General features: G+C 42.5%; 1 protein-coding gene across 4 annotated transcripts in view; it reads right to left on the reverse strand.

Annotated features, from left to right (window-relative positions):
- TMEM132C (transmembrane protein 132C) overlaps positions 1-24,014 on the reverse strand; it is a 225,421-nt gene that overhangs the window by 92,824 nt on the left and 108,583 nt on the right. For all 4 annotated transcript variants that reach the window (XM_075568706.1, XM_075568704.1, XM_075568705.1 and 1 more), the window contains one exon: positions 12,284-12,430. Coding sequence is in view for 3 of the 4 variants with exons in the window: in XM_075568704.1 (XP_075424819.1) it covers positions 12,284-12,430 (147 nt within the window). In the remaining variant the exon portion in view is untranslated. The remainder of the gene's footprint in view (positions 1-12,283; positions 12,431-24,014) is intronic.

Below are 24,014 nucleotides of genomic sequence, written 5' to 3' on the forward strand. Positions count from 1 at the left end.
GACCTTGTTTGAAATATTTGTATTTGCTGTACCTTGTTTGAAAGAAGAAAAGGAAGAAGACCATTAGCAGTACAGAAACAGAGAGAGAACAAATAGACCAATGCTATCCCAGTAAGAGGTTCAGAGATTCATAGTTGTATGCTACCAAAGACAAGGAAGCTTTCACAATGGCAGGTTGCTATCCGATTCCTGAATGATGATGTATTGTACAGAACATACAACATGACATTTTCACTGAAAACTGCTGCTAATCAAAAGAATACCGTTTAGAAAATCGAGGTATTGATCATACTACCTACTCCCTGTCCCACCATTATTTTACTACAAAGAAGACTGTAAATAAAAGTTTGGACGTAGAATACCATACAAAGTTTCCTGGGAAAGATACACTTCCCCCCAAAAAGTCCACTGCTGCACAGAAGATTTAAGGTTACTTTAGAACAACTTTCCCAGATGGGCGTGATTAATGGGGTTTTCAGCTTTTTATGATGTCCATTCATTACATGCAAACAGTATCATCTTCTTTCAAGAAGCAGTAGGAATTATTTGGCAAGCTGGAGATGGCTTTCCCAGACCACCACAACCCCCAGTAATCACTTGCTTATGAGATAAACACCCTGAAACATTTATGCTGTTGGGCCCAATCTGCAGAATCCTTGCAATCCCCGCTGCTCGTGCAACCCAAGGCCAAGAACTATTTGGCCCAAAATTACACAATTGGCTTTGTGAAGGATGTGAGTACATTATTTTATTGGCGTACTTCATCTGGCTTCCTACGCCTACAATCCCATTGTAGACAGACGCTGGTTGTTTGTGGGCTCTACCACTTCTAAGGCTTGTTCCCAATAATAAGGGGTCAATATACATCAAAGTCTTAAAGGCTAGGGCCATTCCCTTTAATGGTCCATAAGGTGTCGTCCAGCATCAGAAAGAGTTTTATGGATCAGCACTGATTAGTAAATAGACACATCAAACTATATTTAATTTTTATTGCATCTGTGACAAATGGAATACATTTGTTAACACCTTCAGGGCTATTCTGTTGCAGGACACATATGGCATTATATGAGTGGGTAGAGTATGCAACAGATGTAGCTATTGGCTGGAGTTACCATTGTTTTCCAAGTGTAGCTATGCTTGGTTTCATTTTATACTGTGAAGGCAAAATATGAATCGCTGGTAATTTCTCTCGGAGATTTCGGAGCGCTTTTCAATCTCTGAGTTGGTTTTGCTATATTCACTACGTCCCACAAGCCGAATGTTTGCTCTGTGCCTCTGCATGAAGCTGAGCAACTCACAAATCTCTTTTCATTGTATGCATAGCTTTGTTTATGCCCTATTTTTGCCTGGCTGATGCATACCCATTCACTGCCGCGTCAATGACCGGTGACATGGAATTTCTCAGCTGCTTGGTGCCCTGGTGCTGAACTCAGCTGTTTATGACTCCAGCAGATGTTCCTGCTTTTGGGAGAGGAAAATCTGTTTACGCACCATTTTGCTCATTTTATGAGCTTATGAATGTGTACAAAAAACAGTTATTAACCCATTTATAACCTGCAATTCTTCCGAAGACTACAATATAAAAGTACCTCCAGCAGAAAAGGCTTATAGCAGATGGTCACCCCAATTCTTACAAACCCATCATCTTCAAAAGGCTATGGCATGGGTGGCCTACCCCAGCCCTTAAGGGCTACTAACAAGTCAGGTTTTAAGGATATCCCTGCTTCAGCATGGGTGGTGCAGTCATTTTGACTTAGCCACCCATACTGAAAAAGGGATATCCTTAAAACCTGACCGGTTTGTGGCACTTGAGGACTGGAGTTGGCCACCCCTGCACTATGGTTATGTGTGAGGCTCCAACGCTGCCGGCTTTTGTATTAAGTTGACTTATTTCAGATAATTTAGAATAAGTAAGATGTAGGGTCTACGTGTCAACGCCGATGTTGAAATTAAATTGATTTGCTAGAGAGGCTTTTTCATCCTTTGTCTCAATGTATCACTCAACTACACACCTGTTCTGAGATTTGGGCATTGCCAGTAAGAGGAGTTAGGATGCGAGTTAAGTTATTATCCAATTATAATGGGATATCTTGTATAAAATGACGCTTCACTGCTGTCATTTTTTTGCTCTTCCTTGGTCTAAAATTAACAAAAAAATGATGGCATTATAAAAACGGTTCTTCAGCATCAATGCATAAAGTAACGTACTGTAGCTCCAGTTTGACTAAACTTGGGTCACTGAGTGATTTGAAGGGTTGGGCTATAATACGCAACGAAGCCCTATCCTAGAGGGTGAAATGCGTAGAGGGGGAGATCATGGTATAGCCCTAGTGTGTGTTGTTAATAAAGTTGGTTGAAGATCATCCGGGAGTTTCTTTGAGTCGGTCATGCGCAGTAGCGCCAAAGTTCTTTCTTTCTCTTTTTTCTTATAATACGCAAGAGTAGGAGTTAAGTGATACACATACAATAATGGGATGTATCATGTCTTCTGTGAGTTGAAAGCCTGAGTTGCCTTATCTCACTTAGGCTCAAAATCCACAAAAAGGTGCTAAGCTTTAGCACACTTGTACTCCTATTCATGCGTGCTAAAGATTAGCACCTTTGTTGGATCTGGGCCTAAGAATCTTGTGTCAAACATAAAAGTAATAAACAAGTCTCTTACACACAAACCTACTGGAGGGCTCTTCAACAGGCCTCCCACGGGCCCCTTGGAGGCCTCGGACCCGTCGTTCCTGCTATTTTCATACGAGTGGCTTAGGAGATGAAGTGTCATTTTTCAGATTGAAACTCACTTGTAAGTTAACATACAGTAATGAACATTATTATATGTCAACATTTTGCAGCATTTATATATTTACTGTACAAGTCGTATGTAAAATTAAGCAGCAATAAGCTTGTGGCTACTCCTATATTTTTTCTGATCTGATCCCTTTGGAGAACTTGTTGAATAGTAGAATTAGTAAACTGTGTGATGGAAATATAATGATGTGATATATAAACTCTGCAACATGTAGACCCTCCACTCTTGTGGACAGGATGTTTATTGGAAGAGCGGGCAGGGCCTCACTTGTTAAACCTCAATTGCCCTATGATAAAGTTCAGGCCAAAATAATCCTGCTGTACATACTTTTCATAGCATGACATTGTAGATACATCTAAACACATTTGCTTTGGGCATGTGCTCAATGGCCCGATTGATTTGGGCCATTGAGTATATGTGTAGGCAGCTGTCCATCATCTTTCCACATGCAGCAGACGAGACCTTCATAGGACTTTCTATAAAATGAAAAATATTAAATGTTTATGGAAAGATAAAAGTGAGAGCAAAAAAAATTCCTACTTTGGATTTTTAAATTGCCATTTTTGGCAGTGTTGCTATCACAGTTGCAGAAAAAACGAATACCAGTGATAACAACATTTGCAGAAAGGGCGAGTAGCCGGCGGCGTCTAGGATCTGCCCTCTGAAAAGGCCTTACCTTATTTTTTCATTTACATTTTAATAATGGTGTAGATGAGCAGGGGGTCTCAGGAGCAGAACCGCGTTGGTTTCAGATCCGGGGGCCTCCTGCTTCTCGAGAACCAGGCCCCGTTATGGGGTGCCGGTATCTCCTATGCTTTGGATTCCCACGGTCACGTGACGCGGGACATTTAAATGCATAGGAGATACCGGCACCCCATAACAGAGTCTGTATCTCGGGAAGCAGGGGGTCCCCGGATCTCAAATCAGTGCGGTTCTGCTCCGGAGACCCCCTGCTCATCTACACTAGTATTAAAAACACAAAAGAAAACAATTAAAACTTTCGTTACAATAGCGGCTATCTGCTATTGTAATGAAGCTGCTTTAATGTAATTTTTATTAATAGCGTGTGGGAGCAGGGGGTCTCCTGAGCTGAACCGCTTTGATTTTAGCCTCGGGGACCCCCTTCTTCCCGAATTACAGGCCCTGGTATTTAAATCCCTTGGTTATTTCACGTGGACGCTTAAAAAATGACGGCGGCACAGGCACCCACCCAATTCTCCCTACCAGGACCTTATTGCCGAGCGGTTGGCGTTTTTTTTTTCCGGGGGAAAAAAACGGCGAATTTTGCTCTTATCGCCAGCTTATCGGGGCTTACTGAATCGCAGTAGGCTTTTTTGGCAATAAAGGGCTTATCGCTGCTTACTGCATGAGGCCCTAAATCTTTTTAAATATCCATTTGGAATTACGTACTGTATGAATTCTGAAACCATATTCCTGTTTTATCTATCAACCGTACCCTTTGGAGAAATTGGAACCTTTATTCTATTTAGTTCTGCCCTTTATTCAGTGTTATTTTAATGACGTGCATAGTACCACTGCTTTTTATTTATACAACTCTACACATCATTTATTTAAAAAAAAAATATTTTAGCATAACAGTTGTATGAACCTTTTAAAGAGGATTCAATGGCCCTTTAACTGAAGTATCTCTTGAATCTGCATAGATTTTTTTTTCTGAAGGGCACTCAACCATTGCTTTTAATCCTATTCTTTTCATCACGAGTCTATAAATATACTCTATAGGCAGCAAATAAAAGGAAAGGGCTTATGTCACCCTAATGTTAGAAGTCTTGTAGTCGGTTTGAGAGTTTGAGAGGGGGTGTGGGCTCTTAATCTAAGTGACAGGGGGGAGTGGCTGTGGGTCCTCACTATCTGTGGCACCGAAAGGGTTAAGATTTGTGCCAGCAAAATATTGTCCCAGTCTGACTTCACCAACATTTCAAAGACTATGAAATGGACCAGAGGTGCTCAACTCAAGTCCTCAAGCTGTCTCCCCCCTCCCCCCCGCCCCACCCCAACAGGCCAGGTTTTCAGGATATCCCAGCTTCAGCATAGGTGAAGACAGAGACTCTGCTTGAGCCATCTGTACTGAAGCAGGGACCAATTGAGCCACCTATGCTGAAACGGGGATATCATGAAAACCTGACCTGTTGAGGGGGGTGGGGGGTGGGGTGGTCCTTGAAGACTGGAGTTGCACATCCCTTAAGTGGATGATGCATTACAATACCTTGTCCTTATATAAACACTGCTAGTGTATACTGTACAGTACATACACAGAATCCCTACAACAGAGATTTTACCAAGTAATCTTAGTGACCAAGGCTGGTGCTCTAATCCCTGTACTGTGTTGCTATTCCCCCTCTATTCCCAATTGTGCACATGTCCATACTACGAGGTGCTTTGCACACAGTGTGCATAGTGTGGGGATAACAGAACTATCAGGCAATTCTAATAAGCAAGAAGGTCAGACTTAAAGAATGAAACAGATGAAGGGGGGATGACGTTTGCTGCAAGCACTTTATTACCCTACTTCCGGATAAATAGAATACATAAATGCTAGCTTGTGCTATAGCTAGAGATGCAGCTTTGTATTAAACATCATATAGTGCTGATGAAGGAACATGTTATACAGGCTGTTAATTATGTCTACATGCTCATTATATCACACTCTGTGTAAGCACAACTTGTGATCCCGTGCCCTTCAAGTAGACTCTATTGAACGTCAAAGATTCTTACATTGCTTCAATGTTGACATTAGAGGGACGATGACAGATGGGATCCCTTATCTGAGTTTGGCTGTTTATCCCTACAGCTTCTATCCTTAAAGATGCCCAAAGGCTTGTGTCTCTAGACCATCTGTCTAACAGGGCATTGCAATGCATGTTTCCAAACTCACAGAAAATAATCTTCTCTTTCCAACTGAAAGAGAATGGAATATTATTATACAAAACCTGGCCTTTCTCTTGTAGCTCTCATTGCAGGCACCTTACTGTACTCAGTCACCAGGGAAGCACACACCATTTGTTTGCACACTTTACATTTGTTCCCCCATCCATGTTGCAAATGATTTTGTGGACAGCTGCCGTTAGAACAGCCAGTCAACGCGCAATTAATAAACACCTAGTTCTCTGTGTGGCTCAACCCATTTTGTAAGTGTAATCATGTCTGAAACAGGCCTTAATCTAAATGAATAGCAAGTTATTTTTCAGAAAAGCAAAATATTAAGTAATTCCCATTTTGTAGTCATCATAAAGGATTTAAGTGTCCACAAACGCCCCCATCCATGAATTTCCATATGCTTTCTATCTGCAAGAAGCATGGGTACTGGAGGTATAATAAGATTACACTTGCAATATGAATACATATGCAATGGAAAGAAGGCTACCAGTGTTGGCATCTATTTATATTCCTATACCCGTGCATATTAGTTGCAATATATGCTATGTGTTTGGTATCAACTTTAAAGTTCATCATATTCTGTCAATGTTTTGATTTGTTCGTTCCTGAGAGGTGTCTTCTTCAAGCAACAATTCTGTAATTGCAATTGATGATTTAGTTGTTGATTAAAGCTCAAGATATCTATTAAATCCCTACAGAGTACAGTATATGTATCAAACTTGTATTGGCATCAAAGTTGTGAGTTAAACAGCATGACAATGCTATACGTTTATTATTTTATAAACCTGGTGCGTTAAACGGCACCAAAAGTCAAACCTGACACGACTGCATAAGAGTTTGTGGATTATAATAAATGAGAGAAATAAAATATTGATGCTCAAGCAATCCGCTCCTTATTTCTGTTTATCTTCATTGAAACAATCCTACACATGGTGATATAGCCTCAGTACCCAATATTTTGTATGAGATCTAATAATTGATGTAGAAGCATCACTCTCGTTTTGCTAGCAATTGTATTTCCCTAAACAACTTAACACTTCATCCCCCCTCTCATCCTACTGTTTGGCCTCTTATATGTCATCAGGTGTGATACCATGAAATTTCTTCAGTGGTCCTGATGTTATTTCTCTCCCAGATTTGTATGATCCCCTCGTCTGATTTTTCACCTCTTAGTACTGCTTCTCAACTGCACTTATCTTTGCTCTTTGTGTTTTGCATCATCTTAGCCACCCATGATTCTACCCCTTAAAGTATAACTTATGGCCACTGCAAACTCAGACCCTGTTCTCCCATGTTGAGTGTGTGGTGACCAAAGCTAATTGGCTTTTGACCCGTGCCAATAGAAGAGTATTTAACTCTGTAAAGGATTCTCTGGTGGTATTTCAATACAAAAGGATATCTTTAGGGAAAGCAAAGTGACAACAATCTGGGGGTATGAGCTCCAATCATTTGTATAAAGATTGAGTCATTACAGAGTTATATTCAGTAATACTTGGCACTGTAGCATGTTAAACTTTCATGGCGATGTCTTTGCAGTACATAAATTACTTCTAAAATACTGAAAAGTGGCCCACTTTTAGCACAGCGTAATGTCTTGGATCATATTAAAATATTTATTTAAGCCTAAAGAAGTCATTATAAAGCTTGAATTCTATTACTGCTTGTTTTATTTTTCCTATGGGGAACTGTCCTTTTCCAAGGTGCTGATTATATCACACTGCCGGGGAGCTTAGCACAGCATCCAAACTTGGCTCTGCACTGTGCCTCTCATCTTATCTCATCACTGATCTATGGTCGGACAGCTGCCAATGCTGACGAATGTTTACATTTTCATGGCTTGGAACAGGGCTGATGAGTAACAGGTCTCCAAACCTGCAGCCCATCCATCTGTCACCACCAATAGTCAGACCTACTTTCCATTATAACTGATACCAAACCCTGCCTGTTTTACATTTTCCAATACAACATTCCATGCAACCCCCTCTGGTGCTGTAGCTTTGTCAGAGAGCCCAGGACTGTAGCACTGGGTTCTTCTAAGATCTGCAGCTGCAAAATCCACAACAGATTAACCCCTTTAGGGCTGGAGAGGCCAGCAATACATTGCAAATTGTAAACTGAGGAGGACACAAGATTCCTGCCGTAACGCTGCTGTTGTGTGTCTGATGCCTGACCATACTTCCCTTCTACAGAAGTTGAAGCCACAGGGAGTGTGAAGCATGCATCATGGGATAGTCATAAAACAAACCTGGCAAAGGTGTGATTATTCCTTTTTGGCCAAAATATATAACTAAACACAAATATTTTATCATGAATTTGAAGCAGGAATCCTTCCCAAGTAATGATCAGAACCAAGTATGGGTTTTGTGGTCTTTCCACTGGGAGCTAGATCAGAAGACCTGGCACTTCTAGTGGGTGAAATATGGGAGGTGCCCGTGACAACCAATAAATAAAGGGAACACTGCACATTAGAGCATCAATCCTCTTATTTAATGGCTTACTAACCATGATGTTGCTGGTGGTATATTAATTTCTTAAAGTTATTGGGAATACTCCATAACTGGGGAGCTTCCTGTGATAAGATTGGCGGGTTCAGCCGTTGGACTCGGGGCCAGGGGGATATTTTAGGATTTGTATGGAATTGCATCACGTTTACTGACTCCTCCAGCATTGATGGAGTTAATGCAGACGTCAGGGATAGGATGTGCATTGGTATTGTGCTGCTGCTTTAACATTCCACCAAATAAAAGGCTCATTAAAGTCATTGTGCAAAAGAAAACAAAAAGACAAATGAGCACAATGCCATGTTTTCTGCGTTGTAATTATGAGAGATGCCCGAAGTGATTTTCCTTTTACAACATAAAACTGAATATATCCCCAAGTGGGAGAGGTTCTAATAAAAGAAATCTTGTAAGGATTAGACTAATAGGGTGAAATCTTGTTACTACTGTATAAATTGAACAGTATATATAGGATCAAGCAGGATTGACTGTTAAGACTAACAGAATTAGGGCATCCGAGTCTCGTACACTAAATACAATGTCATTCAATACAAACTCAGCTTTGTTAAGCAAAAATAAGAGAACTATTTACATAGGCTAATGCGGTTGATGATAATTAGAACATTAGATCTAATTTGCATAATCAGTGCTTACCATCTTTCATGGGTTAATTAGACATTATGCAAATTGCATTTGCAACACTGCGCCCGTTGTAGTGCACTATATCTGCTGCTAGAAAGCTCTGGAACATTACTCAGTCTCTCTAGAGCAGGGATTTTCCAACCTTCTTTGGTTAAGGAATCCTATAATATTGTGGAATTTTGCAGAACCCCAACCCTCTCTAATAGAGCGTCTGAGATCAGATGCATGGTAAGGAACCCCAACCATCTCTACTAGTGCGTCTGTGATCAGATGCATTGTACATCCTTCTGTATTTGGTACAATTTTCAAACGACCCGAAAACTGCAGAGAACCCGTTAGGGATACCTGAGGAACCCAAGGGTTCTTAGTGACACATGTTGAAAAACACTGCTCTAGAGCAGTGGTTTCCAACTTTTGGGGGTTAAAGAACCCTACAATTATATTGTGAAATTCTGCAGAACCCCAACCCTCTCTAATAGCACGTCTGAGATTAGATGCATTGTAAGGAACCCCAACCCTCTCTAATAGTGTTTCTGAGATCAGATGCATTGTAAGGAACCCAGACCCTTTCTAATGGCGTGTCTGATATCAGATATATTGTAAATTCTTCTGTATTTGGTACCATTTTCAAATAAATTGAAAATAGCATGGAACCCTTTAGGGATGCCCAGGGAACCCAAGGGTTCTTCAGAACCCCTGTTAAAAAACACTGCTTTAGAGTAGGGGTGTGGAAACTGGGGAGCTGGGGGGCACGAGATTTTCCAGGGGGGGCGCGTTGGTTACAGAGGCCCTGCGATCTCCCCCAAGACATTTAAATGAAATGCCGGGGGACCATGTGAGGCCTCTGTAAATTCCCTTACCTTGCCTTCCAGCGATCCGTCAAATGATGCAGCGGGGTCACGTGACATCGCGTTGCCGTGGGAACGGGCCGTCACAGGACTCCACGGCATCATTTGATACTGGAGCCAAGGTAAGGGGGGTGCGAGCAAGGGGGAAGAGCATGCAAGGGGGGCAGGGGAAAGTTTGTGCACCCTAGCTCTAGAGATTTACACTTTCAACACGAGCCTTAGTGGATAGGGGGAAAACCTACCACTTAAGGGATTAGAGCAACAGGACAGGTGTGTTTTGGGGGAAATGTATTCCAGTATAGACTTTAGTCACAGTAATACTAATTACTGTAGTGAATAACCATAGACCGCTTACAGACCATTCAACCAAATGGTACATAGAAGACCTTCCAGCAGGGGAAGCGGTTTTATGGCAGAGCGCTGCTTTAAATATGGTCCTCTGGGACATTAAACTACACATTTCCATCAACAACAAACAAAGGTCATTATCTAATGTCCAAATGTGTTAAGAAGGAGCTCTATTTTTTTTTAACCTTTTTGCTGCCACAGGGGCCAACGGAGCATTGCAAAGTATTTCCCTTCAGCAAACCCGTAAAAACAAAGGCATTTTGTGCCGCAGGTTTTTAAGCACTCAGTCATATAACGGCTTGTCTGATGTTTTTATATTTGCTGTTGTTTTGGAAGTAAAGCTTCTGCTCGAAGTGTGAAATTCTAAAAAGACTATATAATGCTATGTAGGTATGTTCCAACTAATACTTTTGCCATATATTTTCTTGCACGGCAATCCTCTTGAAAAACAAATGCACAAACCCAGCCCTCCTCCCAAACTGGCTGCCAATTTACTTGCGAAATTCTACATTTTGATCCTAAATCTAATAACAAAGGAGCCATTTAGTTGCATCGTTTGATTGAAAAATTATTCAAGCCTGCGAAGTCCGTCATGGTAAACTCCATTTCAGCGGGCCCTCTCCTTTCAGGTTCTGAGCTCCTTGCCAACTCTCCAATTAGCAAATAGATATAAATACATTTCTGTGGCAGTCTCAAGCTCACTCTCTGTGAACTTCAGAAGTCAGGCACAGATAGCAGCACCCCCTAAAGAGGTAAGTATCGCAGGAAGTATGCGGTCCCCAGAGTTGAAATTAATGCGGTTCAGCTCTGGAGACCCCTGCTTCCTATCTAGGGGGGGAGGGGTAATTTGTTTGGGGGTACATTTGTGGTTTTTCTGGGGGGGGGGGGGGTGGGCTGTGTCCTTATTAGTGCTTGCCTGAAGGTGGAACATAACCTAGGGATGGGCCTGTGTGTAAGTACGTGTGCATTTGTACATGTGTACGTACATACATATTATTTTTCCCTTATGGAACTTTTGCACTCACATTTTTCTTTATAATGCTAGGGGAACCTTATGTCTGGCTTTTGCCAGTTTTTAATTGTACTGAATCACAGATACTGCAGCATTCATTTAACCCTTTAGGCACTGTCACATATTTCACCAAGTCCAGTCCACAGGACAATACGAAATGTTCTGCATTTAGTGTAGGTACCAGCTGAAATGGAGTTTACCATGATGGGGTTAGCAGGCGTGAATAATTTTTTGATCAAAAGACACAACTTAATGGACTTCTTTTGTTATGAGACTTGGGCTCAAAATGAAGAATTTCACTGATAAGTTGCCAGCCGGTTTGGGAGGAGCGCCTGATGTGAGTATTTGTAATCCTTTTGGACAGTTTGTTTCTCTTCTCCCCAGAAGCAAGTGTAGGGTGATGAAGTTCTGTATAACCTCGGACGCATTCAGAAGTGCAGCATTCATAGGGTGTGAGGCAGCAATGCCAGCAAGTAAAGATCCAGCTGGCACCAGTGGACGAATGAGTCTTATGTAGTGGGAGATGTGTGTTACTTCCAGCTCATCTCGTCTTAGCATATTTTGCATCTATTTAAGGCTGCATTTCCACTCATCATCATGTATAAGAGTTGCAATAAAGAGTACGCACATGGTTAACAGCAGGACACATGGTGTTGGCCTCCTATTGTTAATAGAGAAGGGGTGAATGTCTTTATAAGCTTTCCCACCAAAGTTTACTGCATAAACCAGGGGCAAGTATCTGGCCCAACTGTTTAAAAAGGGACATCAGAGCATATTAATAGGTGCCCGAGTTCTCACACAGAGCATATTAATACTGTAGGTGCCTGAGTTCTCACTCACAGCAGGTAGGAGAATAGATAGACAAGGTGAGCTACTTAGCCCTTATCTGTATGTGGCCCTTTATTACTAAGATAAGTATCTAGCATGATTGTTGATTTTTTAAAATATTTACCATAACCAGTAGTGGCTGAATATTTAACAGATGATATACACACAAAGTCACCGAAAGAACAGATGCAACAGAAATGGTAACAAATGTAGCATATTGTGAACAAGGTGTAAGCATGGTCAGGAACAGTAGAATCTAATTCAGGTTATTGCCTACAATGCAAAGGAATGTCTTGCTGTTTCACATGAACAGATGGATCTGCCATTAACAAAAGTATCTATATTATTCTAGGCCATAGGCTTCAATAATCTCCAGTTAACGAGTCTACAGACACTCTTAACGTTTTACCTGTTCCTGGGGCTTGGTCCTATTCTCTGGCAGATAACAGAGGTGGTGGAGTGTTTGCCACCATTCCCAAGTTCTTGCTGAACATCCCACTGCCCTGGATCACTGATCTTCACATTGAGGATGTTCACACCTTTCTTCACCTTGGCCCTGTGTAGAGAAGTACAAGATTTACACGTGTACAGTAAAAGAAGCAATATATATATATATATATATATATATATATATATATATATATATATATATATATATATTTATATTTATTTAACAGGATAGGTCCTCTGGGGCTTAGCCATGTTATTTTTAGCTCTGGGGACCCACCAGTTGCTGAGATACATACCGGTGAAGTTACCGTTTTGTCTGTGCCTAGTGGGGAAACAAAACAGCCATTCAATTTTTTGGCTCCCACAAACCAATAGAAAGCCACATCACCATCTATTTTCAGCTTCCTATTGGACAGCCATTTAAATCCCCAGGAGAAAACAGGAAGTCATTCTGATAACGTCTCCGGTAAGTATCTCAGGGAACCACCGGGTCTCCAGAGCTGAAAATAACCGGGTTCAGCTCCTGTTTAAAAAAGAATCAATACAATAACTTTTCAAAACAGCAATCTGGGCTTGGTCCCAGTGTCAGGATCCTTGTGCATCAAGACATACATGTAACATTGAGAGAAAGGTGGTCCTGTGCCGAAGAGTTTACAATTGAATCTTATTGATCAGTTACTGTATATACAGCTCTGTATGTAATATTAATTTATTTAAAAAAAAACAAATTTTATGTACAATAGAGGAAACCTTAAACCTTTCTCACTGACTGCCCCGCACCTCTGGAATGCCCTTCGCCTCAATATCCGACTAGCACCCTGTCTATCCACCTTTAAGACCCAGCTCAAAACACACCTGCTGAAGGAAGCATATGAGTAGCTCTGTGGCTGATAATTTACACCTCATACATAAACCTTGGCCCCTCCCAGAATCACTTAGCAAAACACCTTCCTACTGTCTCTGTACGTTCTTCCTACCAAACAATTACATTGTAAGCTCTTTGGGGCAGGGACTCCTTTTCCTAAATGTTACTTTTAAGTCTGAAGCGCATCTTCCCATTATGTGTTATTTATATTATTTGTTATTTATATGATTGTCACGTGTATTGCTGCTGTGAAGCGCTATGTACATTAATGGCGCTTCATATAAATAAAGACATACATACATCAACACTAGGAAAAGTGAGTTTTGCTGCAGTGTTCCATCCTTTGCTTACATTATTTATGCGCTCAAGACAGATTATCTATTGGCATTTTGATCCCAGGGGATATTGCTCGGGCAACATTGAAGCCTCCCACATCGAACCATTTTCTTTACCTTCACTACTCTGGACTAAAAATTTGGATAAGGGGGAACATCACGAGTCTCCCTCCCCTACAAATTGAGTCGACTTAATAAAATATGGAATGCAATCAAAACTAAGTATGAGCTTTATTTATTTCCCATCTACACCAATTCTTATCTTCCATAACCCAATATTTCCTCCACGTTGTGGTGCTTGCGGTTTTAATTCTTGGAAGGTCAGAGATATAATTGATGTGGGACGCATTCTCTCTAAAGGGAAAACGTCTGACTTTCCAGGAGCTAGGCGATGAGTATAATCTCCCACCTTCAGATTTATTGAAATACCTTCAAAATTAGACATTTTATTTAGAAGGTCTCTCGAGGCTTAGAATGCCCAAGCACTACCACATGAGAGAACACACGTACAAGTAGAACATATCAAATGGATCTAATAGCAACATTATAGAAATAACTGGCACCATTGAGGGATCTTCCAGATCATTCCTATATGAGAAAATGGGAATTTGACATGAAGGTGGATATTTTCTAATGATGATTGGACAGATATTTGGGACCCGGCATTTAAAACATCAATATTTACAGCAACACAGTAGAATATCTACAACATTATCTTTAGGTGGTAGTTAACTCTCAAATGATTAAGCATAATCCTCTGGTCTATGATTCAGAATTGAAAAGAGGACATTATGGAAATTAAAACGCCCCAAAACTGGTCTGCATGGTCCTCTCAAAACCAACTGATAATATTAACCCAGCTGTAAGTAAACTCGTCTCTCATATACTGACAGAAGCTAGATGCACAATCTAGTACCAACCCTGCCCGCCACCCCTTATTTTTCTTTCTGTACCCTTCTTAAATTCTCAATAACTTTGATGTTGAAACAAAATATAAGGTGATTATTTGTGACTGAGAGGAACGGAAAAGCATCTTCACAGTATATTGAGTAGGAACCGTTGACTTGCCCACAGACATACAGAACAGCGTCTCCCAATTCAGAGACCAGTGACACTGTCCTACTGTATATGTCAGGGGTGGGCAAATGCAGTTCTCAAGGGCCACCAGCAGGTCGGGTGCTCAGGATATCCCTGCTTCAACACATTAAGAGACCTGTGCTGAAGCAGGGATATCCCAAACACCTGACCGGTTGGTGGCCCTTCAGGACTGGCGCTGCCCACCCCTGGTATATACTGTACAAAGCCGCAACACTGTCTGAATTGTTAGGGGAAAAGGCACCACATATTCACATATCAGATAAAAAACATTGTGAGAAGACTAGAAGACTCGGTTGGATTTTGAAATGGAATGCTAATGAATACTCTTGGGGTTTACACTCATTTATGCTGATGCTCAGCACACACGTGTTTCAAATATGTCTCCCGGGATGTGCATAGACTATATTTACGTAAGCATCCTTTCTGTTAATGCATTTGGTCAACCACATACATAATAATTATTTGCTTAGAGCACGTCGGCATAAAGTAGCCTTTGGTTGAGCAGCCGTCTATGTAAAACAATGCAAATTATTGGCATTTGCATCAATGCAAAAAGAGCAGTATACAGGCTACATTACTTGACCTTCTCCCGTATTCATCTGATACACAACGTCCCATAAACGCGGATGCAAACGGGTGATGACAACTGTTTTTATATCAATGCAAAACCCCCCAAAAAGTTGCCCTGTAACCAAATCTTTGATACTCATTCTGTAGTTTCCATGGAGGTAAGAAGAAAAATCTATGTCAACTCTCACCAAAAAACAGTAACGGACGTTAATTTCCTTCTGGTTAACGCATATGCACATAGCTAATTATACGCAAAAACAACGGCCATTGTGTCTCTCATTAGCATCAAAACATGGAGCTGCTTTACATAAAGGTGTCGTTTCTCTCCTAACTCCCTCCAGATTTCCGGGGCTGAAAGGGCATGATGCCACCTTTTGGTATAAAACAATGAGCTAGGATACCCACCCAATCTATATAGGTACACTGTAGAGTAGAGGGTCAGTATACTAGGGAAAAAGCAACTGATACATGTAAAGAAAAGGTCCTATCGTACAGATGTCTCCTAGGTATGGAGAAGACCGGTAAAACTTTAGGTATGAAAACGAACGTCTCGTTAAATCCTTTTAACGGACCTTTGTGGATAGGCGCTGTTAGGGGGAAAGCCTTGTCTGCACATAGTTATATCTTATGTCCGTTATACTTAATGCAACGCCCTTTCCGGGTAAAAACATGACAACCCAAGGGGGCTCTCCTCCAGTCCTCAAGACCCCCCTAACAGGTCAGGCTTTAAGGATATCCCAGCTTCAGCACAGGTGGCTCTGAGCCACTGACTAAGCCACCTGTGCTGAAGCTGAGATAGCCACACCTGTGCTGAAGCAGAGACTGATTGAGCCACCTGTGCTGAAGCAGGAAAATCCTGAAAACCTGACCTGTTGGGGGGTGGGGGGGGGGGGGGGCGCGCTTGAGGACTGGAGCTGTGTACCCCTGCAACCTAATGTTATTGAGCTTTGAAGTTGCACATTGCGCCAGAACGAGTTGTTAGATTAGGTTAGCGCATTGTTCCTGTGGGTCGTGGACTTGAAGTCAATGTATTGTATCATAAGAGACAAAAGTGTGTCAAAACAAAGAGTTATTGTTCCAAGATGCTTCATTTCAAATGTGCAAGTTGACTATTTCTAAACAGGAATTTGATGGATGACCAGCACTGAACAGGTTAAATGTAATATTAATTTGGGAAATGCTCGATTTTCAACAGCGTAATCCTTACAAAAAGTTCTTTAAAAAAAACAGACAGGAGCGGACAATATACTTCGAATATTCAGCATCCTCCTTATTTTGTAAGCGTTATCTTCAAAAATCATGTAATGTACCCATCCGGCAGAACAAAAACATTACTCTTTATTAAAAGGAATTAAGTGTATAATGATATATTACAGACAGCAGACTGTTTCTTTTCAAGAGGTGATAAGGTGCCGTCTTCCCAAACGTGACCTGTCGGAGTTTGCAGTTCAGAAGGAAGAGAAGGAATTTTTACATGGGAGGAATTGGTTTGGAAGCCTCCCAGCTGGTATTTTCCAACTCCTACAGAAGGTTTGTATTTTGTGCCAGATTTATAGGCTGTAGCAGCTTGCTTGTATTTGAAACAGACCTTTAAACAAAAACGATAAACTTCTAAATGAAACTGCACATTTTTCCCCCCTTTCTTTTTGTATTTTATGGTCTGGAACGCTTTAAAGAAGGAATGTTGGGGTCGGAATGGGTTCTAAGAATGGGATCTATTTATCAAAGTGTACAAAAACGAGTTTTAGCAGTTAAATCGTAAAGCAGCAATTGGCAGGCTAGTCTCTTAACCATTTGGGTGCCGGGGCGCTACCACATCATGGGGTCTGACACTCCAGGGGCCCAGTGACGGAGGAGCTACACCGTATTCTGATTGCGTTTGCGGCCTGCGTGACCGAGGAAAGAGGAGCGCAGAGGGCGGCTCTTCTAGGCTGTCATCAGTGACGCCGAGATCTCGTGATCGCTCTCGAAAGGAATGGTCATATGATCGGGCAGTACCGAAGGGGCTCTGCTACTCTGGTGCCACGGTCCCTCCGGCACTCAAAGGGTTAAAATAAATCCGTTCCATAGTATTAGATAATACTTACTAAAAATATATATGTTAAAATTCAACTCTTAATGCCCTTTTTAATGAGTTTGATTTCTATAGCGGGTTTTAGCCCACTTCCCCAGCAGTGCAAGGTCTTTGTAACACTTTCCTGTTTGTGATCATTTGTTGCCAATGTTCCCAGCTGTTTGAGCTGCAAACTGTAACAATATATAATGTTACCTTAGTAATATAAGAATAACATTGTAGCTGCTGAGTTACACTGACTAAAGGATTGATTTGGGACTGAAAGGCAGCCATTATTAGGTATTAGGCATATCTCTGCTTCAACACAGGTGGCTCAGTCATTCTGTCCGAGCCACTGATTGAGCCACCTGTGCTGAAGCAGGGATATCCTTAAAACCTGACCTGTTGGGTGGCCCTTGATGACTGGCGTTGACCACTCCTGCTATAGGTACAGAAACGCATTTTAATATGCAGTTCTTTATTGCCTATTTGTTTATATTCTCAAACACTTGTCAATAATTAATGATGGTTACACAGTATATACTGTACGTCACAAATGTGAATTTATTTTCATATGCAACATGGTGCCATCAAATATATGACACCCTCCAGCTCTGTTTTTCTCTCTGCACTGGTATTAAATGATGCATTATTTAAAACAATAGTCCCCTTACTAGGTGAGTTATTATTGCCATTTGCAACATTTTTTCAAGTGTGTTATCTTTCTTTTAATCATGTTAAAATTGTGACATTTCCATTATTATTTGTAAAAAAAATTAATTCTGGCATAAATTAATGGTGGCTTCAGTTTCTTCAAATAGAAAAGACCCGATTAAAATATTATTTAAACAAATGTGTGCGTGTTGACGAGACCTCTAAGTTTCTGAAAAGAGCTTGTTTGGGGTCAGTGACATGTTAACTGCTTCACTGCCAGACAGGCAAAACCACTTACATGTGAAGAGTAAAATAAAGACCCACTTCTGGAATATGAAAATACAGTTGATCTAAATGTTTTTAACCCTCAAGGACGAATGACGCGAATTCACCTCATACCGTTCAACGACTTTTTCATCTGATGATGTAAAAAAAAAAGTGTGTGTCGAGCACGCACAGTAAGTGAAACTTTTTTGTCTTGTCACTGTTTTGTCACAGAAATTGTATTTGTGATGGTGATGTTTTTAATTAAAAATCAAAACACAATTTCAGTGCCAAAACGCAAAGAAGTTTGACTTAGAACGCGTATGCGCGGCACACACACCTGTTTGAGCTATTTGCACTTTTATATTTATACTCACTGTGAATTCCTTGTGTGTGTCTCCGTGTGCGTGTGTCTGTGTCTGTTCTGTGCTGACGCACGCTGAGCCAGTGGCTTCTGCGCAGGCGCATGGGGGAAGGTGATAACAGCTCCTGCGCGTGTGTGGGAGGCCTCTGCGCATGCGTGCCAAGCTGCCAACACTGACATCGCCGACGGCCTCGTTTGCCAGCAGTGAGATCACTTCCGTTTCTGTACTTCCGTCACCATGAAGGCGATTTACTGCAAGCAAAATTTTGGTACAGAAGGTGCCGGCAAAGAAGTTTCACTTCAAAATTAGGCATCAAGGGGTTAAAACTCTGAAGTGATGATTATCAACTCTTCAGTTTCTGCAATTTTTTCTGAGTTAAATCAGCTTCCTTTTGTCATAAAATGTTCAAGTTATTCTTGTTCCCAAACCTGTGCTGTATTCAGTGCACAAAGAGCACGATACACAAAGCTCTCCCCTAGAAACAAGGAGCAGGAACATTATGATGTAGCTACAACATCATGGGACCATCCCAAGACATAGTAGCTACATCTGTAGGGTACCCAAAAGGTTACGGTGAATGTAGTAAAGTCATACTGTACGTAAACGTACATCCAGACCTAAGAGGAGGACTCTTTTGACCGTCTGTGAACTGATTGGCCGGTTTCTCATATAAAACAGAGCCGGATAAACAAATATAAACAAAAAACTGTAATCAGTGCACTGTAAATAAAAATAAAAAGTGCACTAAATAAGGAGGTTGTAGTATAAAGTAATCCAGAGTGGGGGATACCGAGTAGAGTACTTCGCCTGACGCCCATTGGGAAGTGAACTTTGAGACCATCCCTGCGGACTTGGTGTACGTGTACTCTGCCCGGAAATGGGAGCACACCAGCGCTTGGAACATGGCCACGATGTTTGTTGGGACCTCCCTTTCCATACGCTGCTTCCTGGTCTTATAAATGGCTAGCTTAGCCAATGCCAGGAGCAGGTTAGTGAGGAGGTCCCAAGGTTTATTGCCTCTGGAAACTGGGCACCCCAAAAAAAAGGCGAGGGAAAAAGTGCAGCCAGAACTGCAGGAGAAGACCCCTCAAATGGATAAGAGGGGCTGCAGTCTGATGCAGCTAAAATAAATATGGTAGATGGACTCCCTTTCGCCCCAAAAGGGGCAGGTGCCGGGGGGAGTCCGTGAAGTAGGCCAAGTACTCTCCTGTGCTCAATGCACCATGGAGGACTCTCTGAATAGAGTTCCCTCCACCGGGGCCTCTCGCCCTCGTTTGCTGGCAGTACCCACATCCAGGTGGTATCGTGGCAGGTGACAAGGGTGATTGAGGTTGTGCACTGTGGGGAGCACAAGAGAGTACAGCTCTTTCCTCAGCATGCTAGGTTGGGGACGAGAGGAGCCTAAGGGGGGTGCCATGGCTTTGGTCCCACCCAAAGATCAGGAGAGCTGGAGGAGAAAGGTGGGCAGGGATCAATACAATACAACAAGACAGAGGAGGAGGAGGTGGAGGAGGAGGAGGAGGAGGGAGGAGAAAAGTCCTTTTTCAGGGTCTGGATTGGAGTAACACATACTGAACATCACATTGCATTACAATAACATGACTAAGGCCGCGCTTATAGTGCGCGCGACTGCGACGCGACGGATGACGTCACCCATCGCCGCTAGTGAAAGTTGTAATTCGCTTTCTGGCGATGTCGCGGGCGACTAGGTCTTTGATTGGTTCAGAGGCTGTCACATGCGGCGACAGCCTCTGAAAAATCAAATTTGACCAACTTCAGAAATTTGCTCCGCCAGCATCGCTCCCGTCGCTCTATCGCATCGCGCTTACTATAAGTGCACGCGACGGCGGCAATATGTTTGTTTTGTCGCAACGTTGTGTCACTGTCACTGTAAGCGCAGCCAAAGTCTCAGCTAATAAACTATACAACAGCCATTGGTTTTGCTTATAATTAGCGTTGTGCAAATTCATTAACCTCGGGGAAAATACTGAGGCTAATATTAGTTCAGGTAACATCACTTGATTTAACGATGCTTGTTGTATCTGGTCCACAGTGAGTCAGTCCAATACTTCTCGTGTTAGCACACATCGCTTCATAAACAAGCTCTTTAATATCCCGTGTCACTGCAAGAATGAACATCTTATACACCCACAGATTGACTACCATATTTATGATTCTAATAACGTTGGTTTTTTTTCCCCCTTCCATGCTGTATTCGGCGAAAAATAAAAGAAATAAAGAATGGACCAGCCATGATGTGTATAGTGGCACTGATGTCTTTCCCGGCTCAGAATAACTCAAGGGGTATATTTAATCTGTCTGGATTTACAACCTGTTAACATTGTGCCTGGAGCACAGATAAACATTACACACTCATAATAGTCACGGAATCTGTCACTTGGGTGCTATTTAGCTCGGATCAGCTGGTTAGTGCGGATCGAAGAATTATAGCATGTGAGTTGCTAAGAGGCTCTCCAAGCCACTCCAGTGAGCATACCCCTTCCCTTCCAGCTATAATAGAAACCAGGAGTTGACATTCAGCCAGCACCAGCAACTACATGTAAACCACAAAGTTTTGCAATATAATGGAAAATCTTTTAAAGGAGCAGCCCAAACCTTGCCCCCCCCCCCCTTTTATTTTAGATCGATGGGAAGCAGGAGATCTCCCCTGTGTTAATTTCGATTCGGGAGACCCCTTGGTAGCGCTTGTACTTGCATGTATTTAAATCCCTCTTGTCGTGCAATGAGGTTACAGCTTCCTATTCTTGGAGGGGATGTTACTGGCACTAACATCAGAGGTACGTAATTAATGCTGTTCAGCTCAATGGTTCCCCTGTTTCCTACCCCTGGGTGAGTGGGGGGGGGGGGCAGCACCTTCAACCCTTTGAGTGCTAAAGGGGCTTGTGCATCATAGTTCCCCTGCCAGCCAGATCCTCGCAATCATGTGACTGCGAACTCAGGAGCGCTCAGCACAATATCGCCCTAGACCATGGGTGGACAACTCCAGTACTCAAGGGCCACCAACAGGCCTAGTATTAGGGATATTTCTGCTTCATCACAGGTGGCTCAATCCGTGGCTCAGTCATTCTGACTCAAAGACCATGACGTCTCCAGCCCCCCACAGTGTTCCATGCCTTCTTCCGTCCCTCAGTGTTACATGCCTTCTCCCGACCCACAGTGTTCCATGCCTTCTCCCGCCCCAGACCCCAGTGTTCCATGCCTTCTCCCGCCCCACAGTGTTCCATGCCTTCTCCCGCCCCACAGTGTTCCATGCCTTCTCCCACCTCACAGTGTTCCATGCCTTTTCCCGCCTCACAGTGTTCCGTGCCTTTTCCCGCCTCATAGTGTTCTGTGCCTTTTCCCGCTCCAGTGTTCCATGCCTTCTCCTGCCTCACAGTGTTCCATGCCTTCTCCTGCCCCTCAGTGTTCCATGCCTTCTCCAGCCCCACAGTGTTCCATGCTGTCTCCAGCTCCACAGTGTTCCATGCTCTCTCCAGCCCCACAGTGTTCTGTGAAACACCGTCTAAAGAGCAATGAGCTATGAAAACAATGTTGCACAGGCTAGTACAGTGTTTCAACTAGGGTGCCGTGGTCCTCAGGGGAAACACTGTGCCGGCTGCTCAGCTAGCATGTCTTGCACTGTCTGTAAGACTGTGAGCTGCCCCTACTCCTCTCTCAGCCCGGCCCAGAAGAAGGGGAGAGGAAATCTGGATCTCGCCATGAATATGGAATGTGCGAGAGAAAGGTGATGAATGGGCTATCTGAGAAGGGGATGAGGTGGGCGGTTTGAGATAAAAACGGAGTGTGCTCTGTGACAATGGTATGTGTGGGGGGTGAGGGGTGAATGAGGAGTGTGAGAATAAGCATGAGTGTGAGTGTGTACAAAGGGGGTTACTGTGGTGGATTTGTGTGTGTGTGAGGAGGGTGAGTGTGGTCTGATGAGCAGTGATGCTCAAAAAAGGCTGAGAACCACTGGCCTAGAAGCTGGCTCTTCTTGTGTACAGGAGGGCCCCACTGATACGGCGGGTTCCATTCTTAGAAACCGCCGTAAAGCAAAAATCACCGGAAAGTGGAACCGGCGATTTTTGTTAGGTGCGAATGCGCAGACCGGCAATGCGCCGTTCTACGCATGATCGGCAAAAAAAAACATTCTGCGCATGCGTGACCTCGGACCAGCCCATTCTGCGCATGCGTGACCCCGGACCGGCCCGTTCTGCGCATGCACGACAGAAGGAAACCCCTCCATTCCGCGCATGCGCGACCCCTGGCCGGCCCATTCTGCGCATGCACAACCCCTGGACAGCCCGTTCTGCGCATGTGCAGACATGGCAGGCGACATGATGGGCCCCCTTCTCGGCACCGCCGTATCGGCGGATCGCTGAAAAGCGGAGCACCGAGAAGCGGGGCCCTGCTGTACTTCTCTGTTGCGCGTGTAAAGAATTGGCCTTTGTTACTTGTGTTTGTTTACGTCACTCCTCTTGCAATGTCACTTCCACCAAATCAAGATGACACCACTAATATTAATGTCTGCACAGGAAATGAGCAACCGATTGCTTTTTTTGTATTTTATATTTGAAATGTAGTTTTAGGACGAAGGATAAATGACGACTGGTAAAAATGGGAAATATTCAAATAAATTCTGGCATGACAAGACCATAAATAGTAATCAGGTATTAAATAGCATTAGGAATAACTATTGTATGCCAACATTAAAAAGGTAAAGCAATATAATGCTGTGAGTGAAGGATAAAAGATATAAATGAGATGTCACAGAAATGTACAAGAAAGATTATTGGGTAGCAGACAACAAAGACAAGGTAAAAAGTAGGAGAATAATGTTATTTATATGATCACCACGTGTATATTACAACTGTGAAGCACTATATACATTAATGGCGCTATATACATAAAGACATACAATACAATAATTAGACGTATAGCAAGAAAAATAACACCAGCCTTATATTTAAAGGGTTGAATGGAAGATTGATGCTTTAAAAGTGAGTGGTCGGCTAGTGAAGTCATTACTTGTCCTTCCATTATTTGAGAAGATGGGAAATAATTGGTTATCCCAGGGTACCATTTTCATAGACTTAAATGAAAAAAAAAAGAAAAGGAAAAAGGCAGGGTGGAAACGGATCACTCGACATAGGCAGGAATTTAAAGAGTCATTAGAAATCTCCAGTGCCTGAAACGGAAAAAAGTGTCCTAAGCCATGCAAAATAAATCAATATTCTCAGTGCTGTATTCTTAGCCACGGGACACAATTCTTCCTCTATACAATATTCTTATATTCCCACCGGCAGCAAGCTTGTAGCCTCTTTGTTTATTAAATCCAAAGCTGCTAAAATGCCAGAGTCTGAACACTGATAAGCAGCTGAAATTGAAAACAGCAAAAGAACAAAAAAAAAAAAAAAAACACATTTGTTTCAAATGTCGTTAAGTTCCAAGTTACTTTTCAATGTCTACTTGTCTGGTGTGTGGAG

This window comes from Ascaphus truei, chromosome 13 (assembly GCF_040206685.1).
Source record: "Ascaphus truei isolate aAscTru1 chromosome 13, aAscTru1.hap1, whole genome shotgun sequence".
In the NCBI taxonomy this organism is placed as follows: domain Eukaryota; kingdom Metazoa; phylum Chordata; class Amphibia; order Anura; family Ascaphidae; genus Ascaphus; species Ascaphus truei.